At 41.2% G+C, this 18426-nt stretch overlaps 1 protein-coding gene across 6 annotated transcripts in view; it reads left to right on the top strand.

The window, feature by feature from the left end:
* FGD6 (FYVE, RhoGEF and PH domain containing 6) overlaps positions 1-18426 on the top strand; it is a 133961-nt gene that overhangs the window by 74115 nt on the left and 41420 nt on the right. For all 6 annotated transcript variants that reach the window (XM_089308772.1, XM_002711207.6, XM_089308769.1 and 3 more), the window contains exons 6-8: positions 3759-3910; positions 5014-5170; positions 7432-7519. In XM_089308772.1, the coding sequence (XP_089164898.1) occupies positions 3759-3910; positions 5014-5170; positions 7432-7519 (397 nt within the window). The remainder of the gene's footprint in view (positions 1-3758; positions 3911-5013; positions 5171-7431; positions 7520-18426) is intronic.

Here is an 18426-nt window from a genome sequence, read left to right as displayed (position 1 = left end):
ATGCTAGTCCTGCTGACTTGCATCCTCACTGGTTAAGGAGGTGTTGGTGAATTTAGATTGTTCTACCCCAAAATAGCTTTGCCTCTGGCTCATCACACTTTCCCAAATTATCCTGGCTGTTAACATTTAGAAAAAGAACCAGACATATTTTGTAATCAGCCTTTTTTATAAAGAAAAAAATTACCTCCTTCCAATGGCACTAGTTTTGGCAATGGTTGAGGTTCATGAAGAGCTGAGAAGTTAAGATTCTGTGTGTGGTTCCTGTGTGAATTAGTTACATCTGCCACGGAGCCAGAGCACATGGTGACCCAGGAGGTGAGGGCATAAAACGGGCAGAAGTTACTGTGTGTGATTGTGGAAGCCATACATTCCAAGTGGAGCTCTTGGAGACAATTGCGGTGGCCTGAGGGAAGCAGTGCCCGTTACAGTATTCAGAAATGTTCCGTAAGAACCAGTAATGGCCTTAGTGGAGTGTTTAAGAAAAGTTTTTGATGGCACTTATTAAAACACGGCAAGGAAAACTTTATTCAAGATAGTCACCAGAGGTGCAGAGACTACTGCAGTGGGGTTTTGTAGTGGGCAAGAGAGATTAGGCTCAATTCCAGATATAGCGTGGACAAGTGAGAATTTTATAGCTAAGGGGCAAAGTTGGAATCGGTGGATGAAGATTACCAAGAGGACACATGAGTGGTGAAGGGGGATTCTGGCTAAACTGACAACTGCTGAGGACAGGCCAGCATGATCAGACTTCATCTGGATGAAGAGGGGCCAAGTGGGAGGCTTCTTGCTGAACCTCTTTACAGGAAGCGCACAAATGGGCCAAAGAAAGGGTTAGTTAGGAACCTGACTTGCTTGGTCAAAGACTCTGTCAAGTGCTTGCATAGAATAATAACTCTATGAGTCTTATGCATATAGATGTTCTAAGTTCCTATAGTTGTTTATTTTTTAAAGATTTATTTATTAATTTCAAATTCAGAATTAGAGAGAGGAGAGACAGGGAGAGAAAGAGAGAGAGATCTTCCATCTGCTGGTTCACTCCCCAAATGGCTGCAACAGCTGGAGTTCTGTCGATCCAAAACCAGAAGCCAGGAGCTTCTTCTGGGTCTCCTACATGGGTGCAGGAGCCCAAGGACTTGAGCCATCTTCTACTGCTTTCCCAGGCCATTGCAGAGAGCTGGATCGGAAATAGAGCAGCCGGGTCTTGAACCGTCGCCCATCGCCCATATGGGATGCCGGTACTTCAGGCCAGGATGTTAACCCACTGTGCCACAGCGCCATCCCCAACTCTTTAGTTTTTAGACTTCTATTTTATTCTGACCTATTACAATTTAATAAAAAAGGCATCATTGACTCTGTTCATCCAGAGCTACCTACAAACATCTAGTACTGGAAAAAGTGGTGTTTGCCTACTATATGATAAAGGCCTCCCCATCTTTGGTGGCCATCTGACTGGTCAGCTCAGTGTGGATTTGGCTGATCTCTGTTAAATGTGTCTTACATAAACAAGTTTCCTTTTTGGCAGTGGTGGAAGACATGGAATGCAGAGTCTGGCAAAACTGGATCCTTAAGTTACTTACTATCTAACTAACATCTACTGTCACTGCCATGGCTGAGGAAATACCCTCCAACTGGAAAACAAGTTATCTAGCTGCCAAGGGACAAATAGTCATCCCTTATTTAACCAGAAGAAAGGGCAGGGCTTATTGCTTTGCTGAGCTAGGAACTCTTGCATCTGAATTAATGAATCACTATCACTAAACTGACTTTAAACACACACACACAAAGACACACACACACAGCAGCTGTTTAATTGTTATGATCTGAATACATTTACAACTGAGGTAGTCATCCTAATATGTAAATATATCCTATAGCTCTTTCTGATAGCAGGCAGTCTCATGACTTTCAAAAGTGTTAAGTATCTCAATTTTCTCTTAGTAAATAAATGAGTGTTGATTGAAGCAAGCTGTTAGGAGATGGAATTTGGCCCAGATCCAATTGGTTTCTGGAAATGTTTAGTGGTGCTTTCTGGGTGGAGCTTATACAAATTACACATCCTAATTTTTAAATAGAAATGCAACTTAATTCTTTAGTCACTGGTATAAGTAGTTAGTTCTTTCGAGCTAAGGTGACATGGACCAATACAGGTTGTCACAGGTACTGAGTCCTAAGTGAAGGATTTTTAAAAAAATGGTTTGACTTATCTAAAATAGCAATGCATTAGAAAATAATCCTTTCATGTACTTTTAACTTATACATAAGGTTTTCTGACTTGAACACATGTGAGACGTATTCATGGTTACTACATATATGTTGTGGACAGGGGTGAAGGAATGGGGGACAAGAGGGGAGAACCGTGTCTTTCTTAGTTTGTTTGGTGTGCCTAGTGAATTCTGGAAGGAAAAGCATTGGAAATAAAGATCAAGGGCAGTAAAGCCAAGGAAAGAGTCATCATATCCAACCTTTGCTTTAAGGTTTTAATTAAAACTGCAGTTCCTAAGAAGGAACGAATCTTTGTTTTTGAGTCCTGAGGACTGTGAAACTGTTTTACTTACATAGTGAGGCCTACCCCCAAGGGACAATGGGATCTAAGCATAGTATCTCCTACACTACCTTTTGCAAGTCCTCTGGAGTGACAGGGTTTGCCGTCAGCAACCTACGCTAAAATATGCTACAAGTAGTCTTATAGGTAACAGCAGATGGAAAATAATATGTGAGTTTTTTTTAATCTGTGAAAAGTGTCAATTTTGGTGAATTTATTGGGAGGTTCGCTGGAAGGAAGGGAGAATTTACAGTCTAGAGTTAAAATGTTTTAGTTGATCCTGTAAGCAAATGCATTGCAAAAATTTTTATTTGTACTATATAATTAGAGTCTCATAAAATTAATGTACTTACTTAGCACATGAGGAAAATGAGGCTAGCCCAAGGCAACACAGGAAACTAAGAACAAGAGCTTGGATTCAGGAGTCTGATTATCAGGCACTGCTTCCTTCCACATGTCCCACCTAGAATGCTCTCATTGTTGGGAAAAGATTCCTGAAAGTGACAGAGGGACTACCGCATCCAGAGTAAAATTAGCTAAAAATCTTTTGAGGGTCTTTAAAAATAAGTGGTTTCTGTTCATAGGATGGAACTGGAATAACTTTAAAGACTAGAGTCGTAATACAGTTTCCAGACACCTTGTTAGTATAATAGCCAAGTTTGGAAATCAAACTCAAAGGTAAATGAAGTACCAAAGTCTGTTTTAATTTTTTAATTTATTTAAGAGGAAAAGAGAGAGCACTGTCCTGTTGACTGGTTCACTCTCCAAAGGCCCATAATGGCCAATGTAGCACTGTGAATTCTATCCAGGTCTCCCAAGTATGTGGCAGGAAACCAACCACTTGAGCTGTCACTACTGCCTCTCAGGAGTAGGGGTTCCAGGAAACTGGAATTGGAAACAGCCTGAACTTGAACCCAGGCACTCTGATGTGGGGTGTAGGTGTCCCAACGGGCATCTTAACTGATGGACAAAACAGCCGCTCTCAAAATCTCTTTTAAGATCAAATATCCACCTCAACTACTGTATAATATTTTAAGTTAATTTTCTATCTAGGTGAGTAGGGTGTGGGGTAGGAAGAAGTGAGTACTTTTGTTTGTAGTTCTGAAAATAGCACTTTGCAGTTTATATCATTTTAGGGAAGAAGGCAACTCAGGGAAAAAAATTGTTATCAAGTTGTGTGTGTATGTGTTGTTTTTCCTCCCCCGGATGATAATAGGACTTCCGGAATGCAGTAGCTCATGCTTCCAGGCAACTTGGGAAAGCAGTGATAGAGGACCGGATTTTAAACCAGATCCTGTACTACTTGCCTCAGCTGTATGAACTCAACAGGGATCTTCTGAAGGAACTGGAGGAAAGAATGCTGAACTGGTAAAGATGAACTGAGATTTGTTCATTTGTCGAGTTTCCAATTTTTGATGAAGCCATCAGAGCTCCTGCATGTGACAAAGAGGTGTTCCTTACATTGAATGGTTTCAGCATAGTGAATCCACTTAGGTACCTGTAGATTGATTATTTTAGATGGCCAGAATTCATGGCTTTGGCACACTGAGCTCATGCTATAGCCTTTTTTTTTTTTTTTTTTTTTTTTTGACAGGCAGAGTGGACAGTGAGAGAGAGAGAGACAGAGAGAACGGTCTTCCTTTGCCGTTGGTTCACCCTCCAATGGCCACCACAGCCGGCGCGCTGCGGCCGGCGCACCGCGCTGATCCGATGGCAGGAGCCAGGAGCCAGGTGCTTCTCCTGGTCTCCCTTGGGGTGCAGGGCCCAAGCACCTGGGCCATCCTCCACTGCACTCCCTGGCCACAGCAGAGAGCTGGCCTGGAAGAGGGGCAACCGGGACAGAATCCGGTGCCCCAACTGGGACTAGAACTCGGTGTGCCGGCACCGCTAGGCGGAGGATTAGCCTAGTGAGCCGCGGCGCTGGCCTTTTTTTTTTTTTTTTTTTTTTTTTTTTAGATTTATTTATTTGAAAGTCAGAGTTACACAGAAAGAGAGGGAGGGGCAGAGAGAGAGAAAGAGAGGTCTTCCATTTGCTGGTTTACTCCCCAATTGGCCGCAACGGTTTGAGCTGTGCCCATCTGAAGCCAGGAGCCAGGAGCTTCTTCTGGATCTCCCATGTGGGTGCTCCTGGAGCCTTTTGTACACCAAGATAAGGAGTTTATTGCTATCCTAAACACAGCAGAAGGCTATTGAAAGTCATACATTAGGATGTTTTTTAGACTTCCTGCACTGACAAATGTGATGAAAGAGGCAAAAATGGAACCAGGAAGACCAGTCAGAGGGCTGGCAGAGTCCAGGCAGAATGAGAGGGTAGAAATGTGAAGAGTAGGCCTTCTGGGAAGTATCTTAAGGGAAGAGAAAAAAGAAATGAGCTGATGGCTTGGCTGTGGGTGTTGCTCATTATTAGATGTGTTTTAGACACAATAATGACTCTCTTTTTAAATTTTTGTGCATCTCTTCTCTGTCCATAGGACTGAACAACAAAGAATTGCTGATATCTTTGTAAAGAAGGGACCATATCTAAAAATGTATTCCACATATATCAAAGAATTTGATAAGAATATAGCTTTGCTGGATGAGCAGTGCAAGAAAAATCCAGGTTTTGCTACAGTTGTTAGAGAATTTGAGGTATTTGTTGCCATCTAATGTTAAACATTTCCTTTTCTTTCTTGTTTTGAAGCTTTAATAATTTGCGTTCATTGAAAACAAAGATATTAAAATATAATCCCTTCTAAATATCAAAGAAGGAATTGAACAAATTAAATCATGCAAATTCAAATAGTGTACAAAATTTAATTTTGAAGATCTGTTACTGCACATTGGAATATTTTTGCTTGAAAGCTATTATTTCGATTGGACTTTTTTTTTTTTTAAATTGGGGTAAAATAACATAATGTAAACTTAGTCTTCTAACAACTAACTCATAATGATGGGTGGGAACTAGAATTTGTTTCCCTTTAAATAAAGAGCAGTTTTAGTGTCAAAGTTAAAAAATTTAATGTGTGTAAAATCATACTATAATGATTACTATAACATTAATTAAAATTATATAAAAGTAGGAATTATATGTTTATAGCATGTATCAGCCAAGAGCTTTGTGTTTGGACTCAAAACACTCAAAAATAGCTACCAGGCTAAATTGATTAGGAATACAGTGGTACAATAGGATTTATTTATTTATTTATTTTTATTTTTTATTTTTTTAACAGGCAGAGTGGACAGTGAGAGAGACAGAGAGAAAGGTTGTCCTTTTCCGTTGGTTCACCCTCCAATGGCCGCCGCAGCCAGCACGCTGCGGCCGGCATACCACGCTGATCCGAAGGCAGGAGCCAGGTGCTTCTCCTGGTCTCCCATGGGGTGCAGGGCCCAAGCACTTGGGTCATCCTCCACTGCCTTCCCGGGCCACAGCAGAGAGTTGGCCTGGAAGGGGGGCAACCGGACAGAATCCGGCACCCCAACGGGGACTAGAACCCAGTGTGCCGGCGCCGCAAGGTGGAGGATTAGCCTATTGAGCCGCGGCACTGGCTACAATAGGATTTAAAAATTAGTTTTCAACTACAATTTCCATTTAAGTCCACTCTACCATTTTGCAGTAACATTTGGGCTTACCATATTTTAGTACTTAACTTCTCTGTTTTGAAACTGAAAAGCCAGTGAATTTCAGCTATATAAAATTAGAATGGAGGATTTTTTAAATACTGTGGTATTGCTGGTTTATAATTCATGCGGTAGACATATAATCACACATTCAAATCATTTGTAGCTCCTTCCCTCCCCCACCTTTTTTTGGTTCTTTCCTCCCCTTCTTGATGTCTCTATACCATCAAAAAACAAAGTATGATGTAGCTATGGTAACTGATGACTGACCCAGGTTTCAGTCTCTGTCTGGTAGTCCTGTTGCCTTGGCAGCAAAAAAAGGCTAAGACAGGGAGATGGTGTCTGTATGAAAGATGCCTTTGGCATGCACTCATTATCATTTTCTAAGTATTCTGTGTAGCAGACAGTGGTTGTGCATATTTTAGAAATAGGTGACAGTCTGAAGAAATCTGAAATAAAAGCTCTTACCCACCCAGCTGGCTGTGAAAGAAGTATAAGACACTCTCTGTTAGTGTGCAGAACCATTTTCACTTGGCCACTTTGATGTCACTTCACTGTAAACTCTTGGGTTGGAGCCTGGGGTTGAAGCTCACAAATGGGTAGAGATGTCTGTTATCCATACTAAGGCAAAGAACTTAGAGGCAGAATCAGATATCTCTGTGCTTAAGTCAAAATGTGGTTCCACAATCAAATGTTGCAATATGCACTGTGATTTGGGGGCTATCTTTTATAAGGCCATTTAACCAAAAAAGAGTTTTATATCCTTCCAACTTGTTAAAGAAGGAATTCTTAACTTAAAATGGCAGCTTTTCAGGTTACCTTTAATTTTTGCTTTCTATCACTCAATTGTTATTGGGGACATACTGACCACCAGACTCTGATTATTATTGGAGTCCAGTTCCTAGCAGTTTTATTTCTGCCACTTTATGTTGGGGTCACTGGGACTGTCTTGTATGTGTGGGCAGATGCTCGGAGTAGAGCTGCTGAGCAGGGCCCCCCCAGCCAGCCTGGAATGCTGACTCTGGCCACCTCGCTCTGACAGAGCTGTGAACAAGTTCTCCCCAGGAGCAAGTGACATCAGAAATGGACCTACGGAAGAGAGTGGGTCTCGTGGTGAATCTGGCTGTGGTTTCATTCTCAGTATAACGTTTGTGCCTTAAAATAAAAGGGAACTTTTCTAGGAGTCCCCTCCAGAGTTGCTGCTGGCTGTTGGTAGAGTTTGACGCCGGAGCACATACATCCTGGATCCCTTGCTTCCTAGTGTGTGTAAGTTGGACGTCCTCTCCTTTCAGATGAGCCCGCGCTGTGCTAATCTGGCCGTCAAGCACTACCTGCTCAAGCCGGTTCAGAGGATCCCCCAGTACAGGCTGCTGCTGACAGGTAGGCTTCTCCAGCAGTTTCCCAACCATCCCGCTCTTACTGCCCTTGTAAAACTGCCTCTCCCAAGAATTCCTCTCTTTCTATCACTCCAGTAACCACTTTGCCTGGTATGTGGATTTATAGGTTGCTTATGTCCCTCACATAGTCTTTTCCTGAACTGAACTGCAGTGAGCTCTCTGAACCTCCCTGTGAGTATTCTCACCATCCCAGTTCCACATCCCTCCGTCATTTTACCTGCCTCATATTATTAATCCCAGGAAGATATTTTCCCAACTGCTTGGGGGTGGGGTTTAAAGGACCACTCCCACATCCATGTGTACATAGCATTGTCATGGTCCTAGTTACTCACTGAAGACGGTTGTTATATGGAATGATTAATGAGCTAAATGTTGACAGTATGTAGAATAGTGCTTTGCTCATAATAAGTTCTGAATTGGTATTTTCTGCTCTTAGTAGTAGTAGTAGTAGTAGTAGCAGCAGCACTGTCATTATTATTTTGTTGTCATTGTTATTATTTGTATCTTCTATACTGTAAGTATACAGCCTTGTCTCCCTAGTTTACTGCTGTACAGTGGGAAAAAAAAAAAAAAACATACAGCAAAGAAAAAAAGGTGTGGTTTGCCATATGCTGCGCTCAGGGTTTTATATGTATTGCTTCTTTATTTTTATTTTTTCTAATCCATGTTTATTTACCTTCATTTTATTTGAAAGTCAGAGAGACTGAAGGAGAGGGGTCCTGCCTTTTCTGGTTCATTCTCAAAATGCCCACAAGAGCCAGGCCTGGGCCAGTCCAAAGCCAGGAGCCCAGAACTCAGTGGATCTCCTGCATGAATGGCAGGGCCAAGTTAAGCTATCGTCGGCTGCTTCCTAGGGTGTGTGTCAGCAGGAAGCTAAGTCCAGGACTTGAACCAGGCACTCTGATATAGGATGCAGGCTTCCTAAGTGACTACCACTATGCCAAGTGCCTGCCCCTAGATGGTTCTTTAAATCCTCATCATAGCCATGTGAATATCACAATGTTATTTTTATGGAGAGATAACACATTTATTATTTTTTATCTTTATAGAGATTAAATGGTTTGTCAAAAATGACTATAGTTTCAGTACCAAGTATAGTATCCAACACAGACTACTAGATCCTTGGAAATGCTTGTTGAAATGTATTGAATATACAGTAGCAATAGACATTTGTAGTGTGCATTAAAAATTGTATTAAGGAGCAGGCATTGTGGTGCAACAGGTTAAGCTGCTGCCTGGGATGCCAGTTCAAGTTCTGGCACCTCTGCTTCTGATCCACCTTCCTGCTGGTGCGTCCTGGGAGACAGTGGATGATGGCTCAAATGCTTGGGCCTTTGCCACCCACATGGGAGACCCAGATGGAGTTCTGGGTTCCTGGCTTTGGCCTGGCTCAGCTGTGGCTGATGGGTTGGAGAATGGACCAGCAGATAGAAAATCTTTCTCCCTGTTTCTCTCTTTCTGTCATTCTCTAATTTTTGCCCTGCCTTTCAAATAGATGAAATAAAGAAATACACAAAAATTTTAAAAATTTTATTGACATGCCCACACAACTTTAAAGCCAATCTGTTATAATTTATGTGAATAGATTTTGAGGTACTTGGTCCTGTTAGTGACCTCAAGAAGTGGTGTCCATGGCTTTCTCTTTAATTTAATCACTTTGGTGCTAGGTGAGTCATAGAAAACCAGCATTTTTTCATTTCCTTTCAGACAAAAGCTTCAGGCCTTCCAAGGTTGCCTAGCAAAAGACAGAAGAATCCTGATAAGGAAGACTTGCCTTTCAGTCCCAGGACCTGTGGCCCCTCTGTGTGACAGGTTCTTAAATTGACTTTCTGACTGTAAATCAGGCACTAGGTTTCTCTCTGGAATAACAAATGAAGCAAATGAAATAATTTGAGGATATCCTATCTGTCTGTACTTAGATTTAGAATACACAGGACAAAAGGAAGCACTGACATGCATGTTGTGCTTTTGCTGGATAAATTCAATGCTCCATTGTAAACCAGGTACTGAATAGCTTAGGATATTTCCACAGCTGTTGAATGAGGTACAGTTTGTAGTGGCCAAAGACAACTATGATTTAAAACATGAGAAAGATGCAGTGAGATTCTGAGATTTTAGTGTAAAAATATTTTTCCTGGCCGGCGCCATGGCTCACTAGGCTAATCCTCCGCCTTGCGGCGCCTGCACACCGGGTTCTAGTCCCGGTCAGGGCGCCGGATTCTGTCCCGGTTGCCCTTCTTCCAGTCCAGCTCTCTGCTGTGGCCAGGGAGTGCAGTGGAGGATGGCCCAAGTGCTTGGGCCCTGCACCCCATGGGAGACCTGGAGAAGCACCTGACTCTTGGCATCGGATCAGTGTGATGCGCTGGCCGCAGCGCACCGGCGGCGGCCATTGGAAGGTGAACCAACAGCAAAGGAAGACCTTTCTCTCTGCCTCTCTCTCTCTCACTGTCCACTCTGCCTGTCAAAAAAAAAAAAAATTTTTTTTCCCACATTAAGACTGATCTAAATAGTAAAATTTATACATATGTTTAATGTAGATTCCATGTTGAATTTGTTTTTGATTGAGAAGTGGTAAAACGGCAAAAGCAAGCTTCAAAAATTGTATTTAAGAAAACAGATTTCATTTCTTTTATAAAACCATTATTGTGAGGTTGGAGTTATTTTTAGTTTTGAGCTGCCTTTTGTTTATCTTTAAGCCAGTTTCCCATCTTTTTTTTACATATTTGCTTGTTTACTTATTTATTTGAGAGGTAGAGAGAGAGAGATGCATTTACTGGCTTGGTTCCAAATGCCAGCAACAGCTGGAGTTGGGGCTGAAGCTAGGTCAGGCTGAATTCTGGAGCCAGAAACAGTCCAGGTCTCTACTGTATGTAGCAAGAACCCAGTTACTTGAGCTGTTACTGCTGTCTCCAAAGTTCTTCATCATCGTGAAGCTGGAGCCAGGAGCCAGGAGTCAGAGGCAAGTGTCCAGTCCAGGCATTCTACAATGGGGTTTGAACTCTGAGCCACTGGGCCAACATTCACCTCTCCCCTGTCTCTCTAAGTTGAAAATCTTCCTAATTAAGTGATATACAGGACTTCACATATAGAAGACCATTGGTAATTTTGGCTTTCCTGGTGGGGGAACGATGATGAGTATTTTATTTGAGATCATAAAGTCCAGACGAAACTGAGAAGCAACACAGACTTTGCATTCATCGTCCATGACTTTTCTTTCATGAATTTGAATCCTTTCATTCCTCCAAGCCTGACCTGAAATCTTTGTGCTCTTTGAAGCCGTACCTGATGACTCCAGTTCCTTGACCCTTGGTGTCAGTGCTGTATGACTTAGCAGATGTTTATGGGATACACTGTGATTTTGCTATTTATGTAATTTGAAGTGTTGATCCCTTAATTTGATTATAAATTCCTTGCATCTCATGTCTATAATTCAGTACAAACCTCCTTAGTCACCCATCCCCTACAGATCTGTGTCAGTTTTAGAGACCTTGAAGCTTTGCAGACAATAATTTGGGTTGGCTTTAAGCTAGGGTTTTGGCATTTCATTAGCCAAAATGTTTTTAGCTCAAAGAACAACCTTGAGACAAAGAATTTAAAAGATTTGAAGTAATCTGGGACTGGTATCTTCTCCTGAAAACATCACATCTGAAATGATAATGGTGCAATGAGTTAAGACGCCACCTGTGACTCAGCATCCTATAATGAAGTGCCAGTTAGAGTCCTGGCTCCTCCACTTCCAATTTAACATTCCTGTTAATATGCCTGGGAAGGCAGTAGAGAATGACCCAAGTACTTGGGCCCCTGTCACCCACGTGGGAAACTCAGATGGAGTTCCTGGCTCCTGGGTTTGGCTGGCCCAGACCTGCATAAGTGTGGCCATTTGGGGAGTGAATCAGTGGGTGGAGATCGCTCTTTCTCTGTCTCACTCAGCCTTTCAAATAGATAATCTTTTTTAAAAAAGAAAAAGATAAAGCCCTGCCCAAGATGATACAAATCATATTAATTGAAACCATTAATGGTTGTATAATCCTAGGGATATGTGAAGATCACTATTAAGAGATTGTTTTATATTTCTATTTAAGATTTGAATTTTTCCAATACCCATTTCTATAAAGTTCTCATTGTTCTTTACTTTTGCAAAATATTTCTAATGTTGCTATAAAAGTTTCCCTGTCAATGCATTTACATTTTTAGAAGTTGAGTTTTAAGTCTTATATTTGCATATGTTCAAGCTTGTTAATTAACTGAGTCTTTACTGGCTCAAATGATTTAATCCTTTCAACACCCTCTGAAGTAAATACTTCTATTTCCACTTTGGAATCTGGAATAATTCCAAATGCACAGAATGTTCTAGAGTGGAAAGGAGGAGTGAGCCTTTATTTGAGGCAACTCTTGACAAATGTGATTTATTGAATTTCAGGCAGAGAAGGGGAAGGATTCCTGCCTGACTCTTTTCGTAGATCTGTACCTACCTTGGGTTCCTTGGGCAGGGTGGATTGAGAAATATACCAATATGATAGGATGCTTCCTTTTGAAAATCTGCACATTGCAGTCCTTGCTATTATTCACACAACCATACTGTTGTTTTGCAATGTTGTTGTTGTTTTTACTGGATAATTTGAATCGCTACAGGGTATGCTACTTGGGCTATTTCTGCTTTCATTGCAGTAAAAAAAAAAAAAAACAAACCTTCTAACTTAATTCTTAACAGTATTTTAAGTTCTACACAAAATAGAATCTAAGAGAATGCATGCATTTTTGTAATTAAATGTTTAAGAAAAAAATAACATGAGTGATGTACTTAATTTAAGCCTAAAAACTTGTAAGTTTCACAGTTGTGTTTTCTGCTTCGGGCCAGGTCTTTAAATCTGTTTATTGCTCAGATCTCTTTGAAAAGTCAGGAGGGATGGGAATCAGGAAGCAGCAGTGAGGAGGCAGATATTGCTATAGGAACAGCATTAATGTATTACCATTGCTTCTTTCTTTCTTTCTTTCTTTCTTTCTTTCTTTCTTTCTTTCTTTCTTTCTTTCTTTCTCTCTCTCTCTCTCTCTCTCTCTCTCTCTCTCTCTCTCTCTTTCTTTCTTTTCTTTCTTTTCTTTCTTTTCTTTCTTTTCTTTCTTATCTCTTCAGTGTAGGGACTGTCTTTATAATCTCATCCCAGTATCTGGCAAGATCCTGGCACATATCAAGAACTCAGTCTTCTATAAGGCCTAGGAAATGAATGGATGCTTCTTTTTATAAGGTTGAGAGCACTCATGTGGTAATACAACATTTGATGGATAAATGAATCAATAAATCACAATTAAGAGAAAGTCTTCTTCCAGTCACTCAGGCACAAATTATGGAAGACTGAAATCCTTCCTGTTCCTCTTTGTTCTGCCCTGGCAGGATCTGCCAGCCAATTTTCCTCCACCTTTGGTTCTCTCTTCCCATTTCCCTGCATTGAAGCAGATCAGGCCCATCTAAATTCACACAGAATGGCCTAATTATCTTCACCCCTGATGTTAGTGTTTGTTGCTCTCACTTTCTGTGTAGTATAGCACATTTTCACTTAATTTCTCTTCCCAGGACATATTGGAAAAGTTGAAAAATCACTTTTCCACAGCATAAAGACCACTGTTTTGGAGGCAGGTATTTGGCCTACCACTTAAGCTACCATTAAGATTGCCCACGTCCCACCTTGAAGTTGCTGGATTTGAGTTCTGCCTCTGCTCCAGATTACAGTTTCCTGCTAATGTGTGCCCTGGGAGGCAGCTGGTAATAGCTCAGATAGTTGGGTCCCTGTCACATATTTGGGGGGCACAGACTGGGAGTTCTGGGCTCCTGGCTTTGGCCTGGCCTAGCGTCTGCCATTGTGGACTTTTGGGTAGTGAACCAGTGGATGGGAACCTTTTCTGTTTATTTCTGTATCTCTACCTCTCAAATAAATACTTTTTCCCTCCACTATTTGAAATCTGGGCTAAAAAGCTAACTTGAATATGTAATATAATTGATGAATAAAATTAGGTTACAGTTTTAAAAAGTACAACTATTCAGTTTTTATGTTCATCTAAATGCATTTTTTTTAAAAAAAGGATTAAGCAGTGTTCTAACCTAGTAATACACAAATTCAGAATGGTAACTGGTGATCAACTATTATATGTATAATGAAAATTAAAGTTGGCTTTTCTGTTACAGATAATTCATTTGGGATATTACTCTCCCTCTCCCATTTCAAAAATAAAAATGAATGAAATGCTATCTGAAAAAAAAAATAAGCTAATTTAAAAAAATTTAAAAGAACACATTTTATAACCCAGAATTATCCAAACATTAACTTCCTTGATCTAGCTATATTAGATTTCTCACTGCTCCTGAAATCTTTTCCTTCAAGGTCATATTCTTCCCTCTGTATATCACTCACTTGCAGATAATTCTGTTGTAGGCTTTCGGCACAGTGGTTAGGATACTGCTTAGGACACCTCCATTCTATTACAGGAGTACCTGGGTTAGAGTCCTGCCTCAGATATTGGTCCCTTTTTCCTGCTAATGCACATCTTGGGAGGCAGCAGGTTATGGCTCAAGTGGTTAGATCCCTGCCATCTCTGAGGGAGACCTGATGGAGCATAAGAGCTCCTATATTCAGGTTGGTCAGGCTCTGACTGTTGTAGTAATTTGGGAAATAACCAGGTGATATAGATGCCAGCACTTGACATAGCAGTTAACCTGTTATCCTATCACTTGGGACACCCATCCTGTATCAGGGTGCCTGGATTTTGAATCCTAGCTCTGCTATCCATTCCAGCTTCCTGCTGATGAGCACTCTAGGAGAGATCAGAAGATGGCTCAAGTTCTTGGGTCCCTGCCACTCATATGTGAGGCTTGGGTTGAGTTTTGGGTTCCTGGCTTTCGCTTTGCACAGCCCTGGTTGCTGCAGGCATCTGGGGCATGAAGCAGCGGATGGGAGATCTCTCTCTCTCTCTCTCTCTCTCTGACTTTCAAATATATAAAACAAGCAAATAAATAAGTAAAAAAAAATTTCTGTGAGTAAACCCTGAGCTGGACATGTGGCTTCAGTGTCTGGATAGCGTAGCTGTGGCCCCTGCCTTGATGGAGCTTCCAAGTCTTCCTGATCTTACTTGCTCCTTGAGGCTGTACCAAACACTCAGAAAGGCGCTGAGCTCTTCTTCTTAATTCCTAAAATTTACATCGATCTTGCCATGTTTTTGTGATTAGATATTTAAATAACCTAATTATTCCATGGGTTTATGTCATTTCTTATCATTTAGATCGTAAACCTATTAAAGGCAAAGGCAGGCTAACTCATGTAGCAATCACAAGAGATGTTATTCATGTTGAATGAGCATAGTCTGTTAATTTATTCATTTTCTAAGGGTACTGTGTGTGCTTGAAGATCTTTTGTGCACATAAAAATGTATAAGAATTATTTTAGAGTCCTCTTTCACCTTCTAACCCAACAAATGACTTTTATAGATCTTTTTATTTTTTTGTCTCTACCTGTGTTATATGTTGTGTAATTTATTTTCAGTGCAAAGACTTTTTTGTGAAAAGTTATCACATTAGTGTTGAAAGATTTTGAATCAGTCAAGATCATGGCAAAGAAAATATAATGAAAATTAAATTAAAAATTCCTCTGAGAAATCTTTTCCACATTTACATTTAGAAGAAGCAGTGCTTTGAACTTGGATTAGATATGAATCAGTTTCTTTGATCCTGTTCAAAATGTTTATGTTGTATTAAAGTTTCTTTAACAACCTAGGGTTTTTTTTTTTTTTTCTGTAGTCTTTGCCTTATTTCTGGGATGCTATTAGAAATCCAGGATTTCGCTGGCGCTGTGGCTCACTAGGCTAATCCTCCACCTTGCGGCGCCGGCACACCGGGTTCTAGTCCCAGTCGGGGCGCCGGATTCTGTCCCGGTTGCCCCTCTTCCAGGCCAGCTCTCTGCTGTGGCCAGGGAGTGCAGTGGAGGATGGCCCAGGTGCTTGGGCCCTGCACCCCATGGGAGACCAGGAAAAGCACCTGGCTCCTGGCTCCTGCCATCGGATCAGCGCGGTGCGCCGGCTGCAGCGGCGGCCATTGGAGGGTGAACCAACGGCAAAGGAAGACCTTTCTCTCTGTCTCTCTCTCTCACTGTCCACTCTGCCTGTCAAAAAACAAAACAAAACAAAACAAAACAAAAAAAAGAAATCCAGGATTTCCCATGTTGGTAGAAAATAGGATATTCAAAACATCTGTTACAGTGTTCTGAAGCTGTAAACTTGACCTGTGAATAGGCTAATGAGCTGATTAAAAAAATATCAGAATTAAATTAATGGATAACTCAGAAAAGCCCTTACTAAAACATGAAACTTCTGTTTAGCAAGCATCTGTTTTAAAACCCAGATTTAATATGTACATCAAGTCATTCTAACTTAAGTCAAGGGGAAGAAGTTGGATTTCAAAGAGGGGGATGGGGAATGGGGACTTTTCTGGATCCCAGCCAAGGAATTTAGTTTCTGACAAATCCAAAGGCCCTGATGGAATTCTGTCTTGTGAAATGGAGGTATGATGATATTCAGAAGTCCACTGTTATGAGCTCAGCTCTTGTTCTCTTGCAGTTTCTTTTTAGTTGGAATTAAGTGAACAAGATAGTTTGAAAAGATAGTTTACATACGTTATATCTGTGAACTGTTTTATTACTGTGGAAAACTTGAGAGTATAAACAGTAAGCATATTTTGCCTACCTATTGTATTACCTTAGAGTTTCCAAATGTAATCTCACTAGAGAAGAGAAGTTCTTAAGCTTTTTGTGCCTGAATCCCTCTGGCAGTCTGATAAAGTCTATGGTCTCCTTCTCAGAATAACTTTTTTTTTTTTTTTTTTTTTTTTAATTTGCAAGGCAGAGCAACAGAGAGAGGGAGAGATGGAGAGTGTCTGTCTACTAATTTACTCCCCAGATGATCTCCAAGGCCGGGGCTGAGCCAGGCTGAAGCCAGGAGCCAGAAACTCCATCTGGGGTCTCCCTTGTGGGTGGCAGTGGCACAAGTATTTGAACCATCATCTGCTGTCTTCCAGACACTTTAACAGGGAGCTGGGTCTGAAGGGGAGCAAGTAGGGATTGAATTGGCAATACATATGGGATGCCAGTGTTGTGAGTGGCAGCTGAACCCACTGTGCCACAATACCTGCCCAGATAATTTTTAATGTTATAGAATGAAACGTGTACAATTAGAAGGAAAATCAACTGAGCTGAAATACAGTCATTAAAACATTTTTGTTTAAAGGATTTTATTTATTTATTTGAAAAGCAGAGTTATAGAGAGAAAAGAGAGAAAGAGATCTCCTATTTGCTGATTCACTTCTCAAATGGCCACAATAGCTGGGGCTGGATCAGGCCAAAGCTAAGAAACTCCATCAGGGTCTCCCATTTGGATGCAGGGGCCTAAGGACTTGGTCTGTTTCCTCTGCTTTCCCAGGCACATTAGCAGGGAACTGGATCAGAAGTGGAGCAGCCAGGATCCAAACTTGCACTCATATGGGGTACTGGTATTGCAAACAGTGGCTTAGCCGGTATTGCAAACAGTGGCTTAGCCTGCTGTGCTACAATGCTGGCCCCTAAAATATTTTTGAGTATGACATGTGGTATGTGTACTCCATTTGTACTGCTTTCAGTAACATCTGGTGGCAGATAAAATAACTACCACAATTTTGAGTAGTATTGAGAGTAAACAGTATTTTGGAATGTCTGCTATAATCATAATGTGCTATGAAAATATCTGTGATTTCTGTGGTAATGTCACACATATTGCTGATACTATTGTGGTTTGCTGCCTACATTTGTGATAGAAAGAAACTTTATTTCACTTAGAGGTTAGTGAAAATAGAATTTGTTTTTGCCCATCCAAGATTGCAGATCCCTGAATTCTGCTCGTAGACACTATTATAAAGCCATTCTTTTTTTTTTTTTTTTTTTTTCTTTCCTAAGTGCAGATTTGACCCAGATTCCCTGGACCACATGCCTCTATTGCTGGAACTTGTCTTGGCAAAGTTCTAGCAAGCAGAATCTGTTGCTAAAGAGTTTCCCTCACAGTTTTTGTCAGAATCAGTAGCTCACATTAGGCACTGTTCCAGTTGGAGAAAACACTGAAATTCGTTTCAACTTGAACCTGCTTTGATGCTTATATTTGCCTAATTCTTCACTAGGCTCTCGGGTAGTAAAATATGCTTATATTCCTGAATCTAAATTTGCTCTTTGTTGATAGGGTGCTGTGCACTAAATATGAATAAGAGCTTCTTGAAATAGGGCATGCCTGTGCCAAGGCCGTTGCTGTACACTTAAGATTCTCACTTGATAAACAGGCAGCCTTAACAATTGGAAAATACATCCACTGAGAGTCTCAGCCAAGTCAAAATAACGGATGTTTGCTATCATTAAGAGACTTCCTGTGGGTTGACTTCTCTAAGGGCAGTGTGGATACACCTAGCTAGTCTGTCCTGCTAAAACAGGGTGCAGGGGGAGATTCTGTCCATTCTGAGATCTGTTCCTAAGTTTTACCATAATACAAGCCTGGATTCTGGTTTGGGAGTCCTTTGAGGAGGCCATGTGAGGCCAGAGTTAGCAAAGACTATAAGATGGACCAGGGTTTCTTCAGAGAGTTAGGTCTTTTTTATTTATTTATTTATTTATTTATTTTTAACAGGCAGAGTGGACAGTGAGAGAGAGAGAGACAGAGAGAAAGGTCTTCCTTTTGCCGTTGGTTCACCCTCCAATGGCTGCCACGGCTGGCGCGCTGCGGCCGGCGCACCGCGCTGATCTGATGGCAGGAGCCAGGTACTTCTCCTGGTCTCCCATGGGGTGCAGGGCCCAAGCACTTGGGCCATCCTCCATTGCACTCCCTGGCCACAGCAGA

The sequence above is a fragment of the Oryctolagus cuniculus genome, chromosome 11 (assembly GCF_051225735.1).
Source record: "Oryctolagus cuniculus isolate XC-2025 breed Fujian yellow rabbit chromosome 11, ASM5122573v1, whole genome shotgun sequence".
In the NCBI taxonomy this organism is placed as follows: domain Eukaryota; kingdom Metazoa; phylum Chordata; class Mammalia; order Lagomorpha; family Leporidae; genus Oryctolagus; species Oryctolagus cuniculus.
This window is presented reverse-complemented; position numbering and strand designations above follow the sequence as displayed.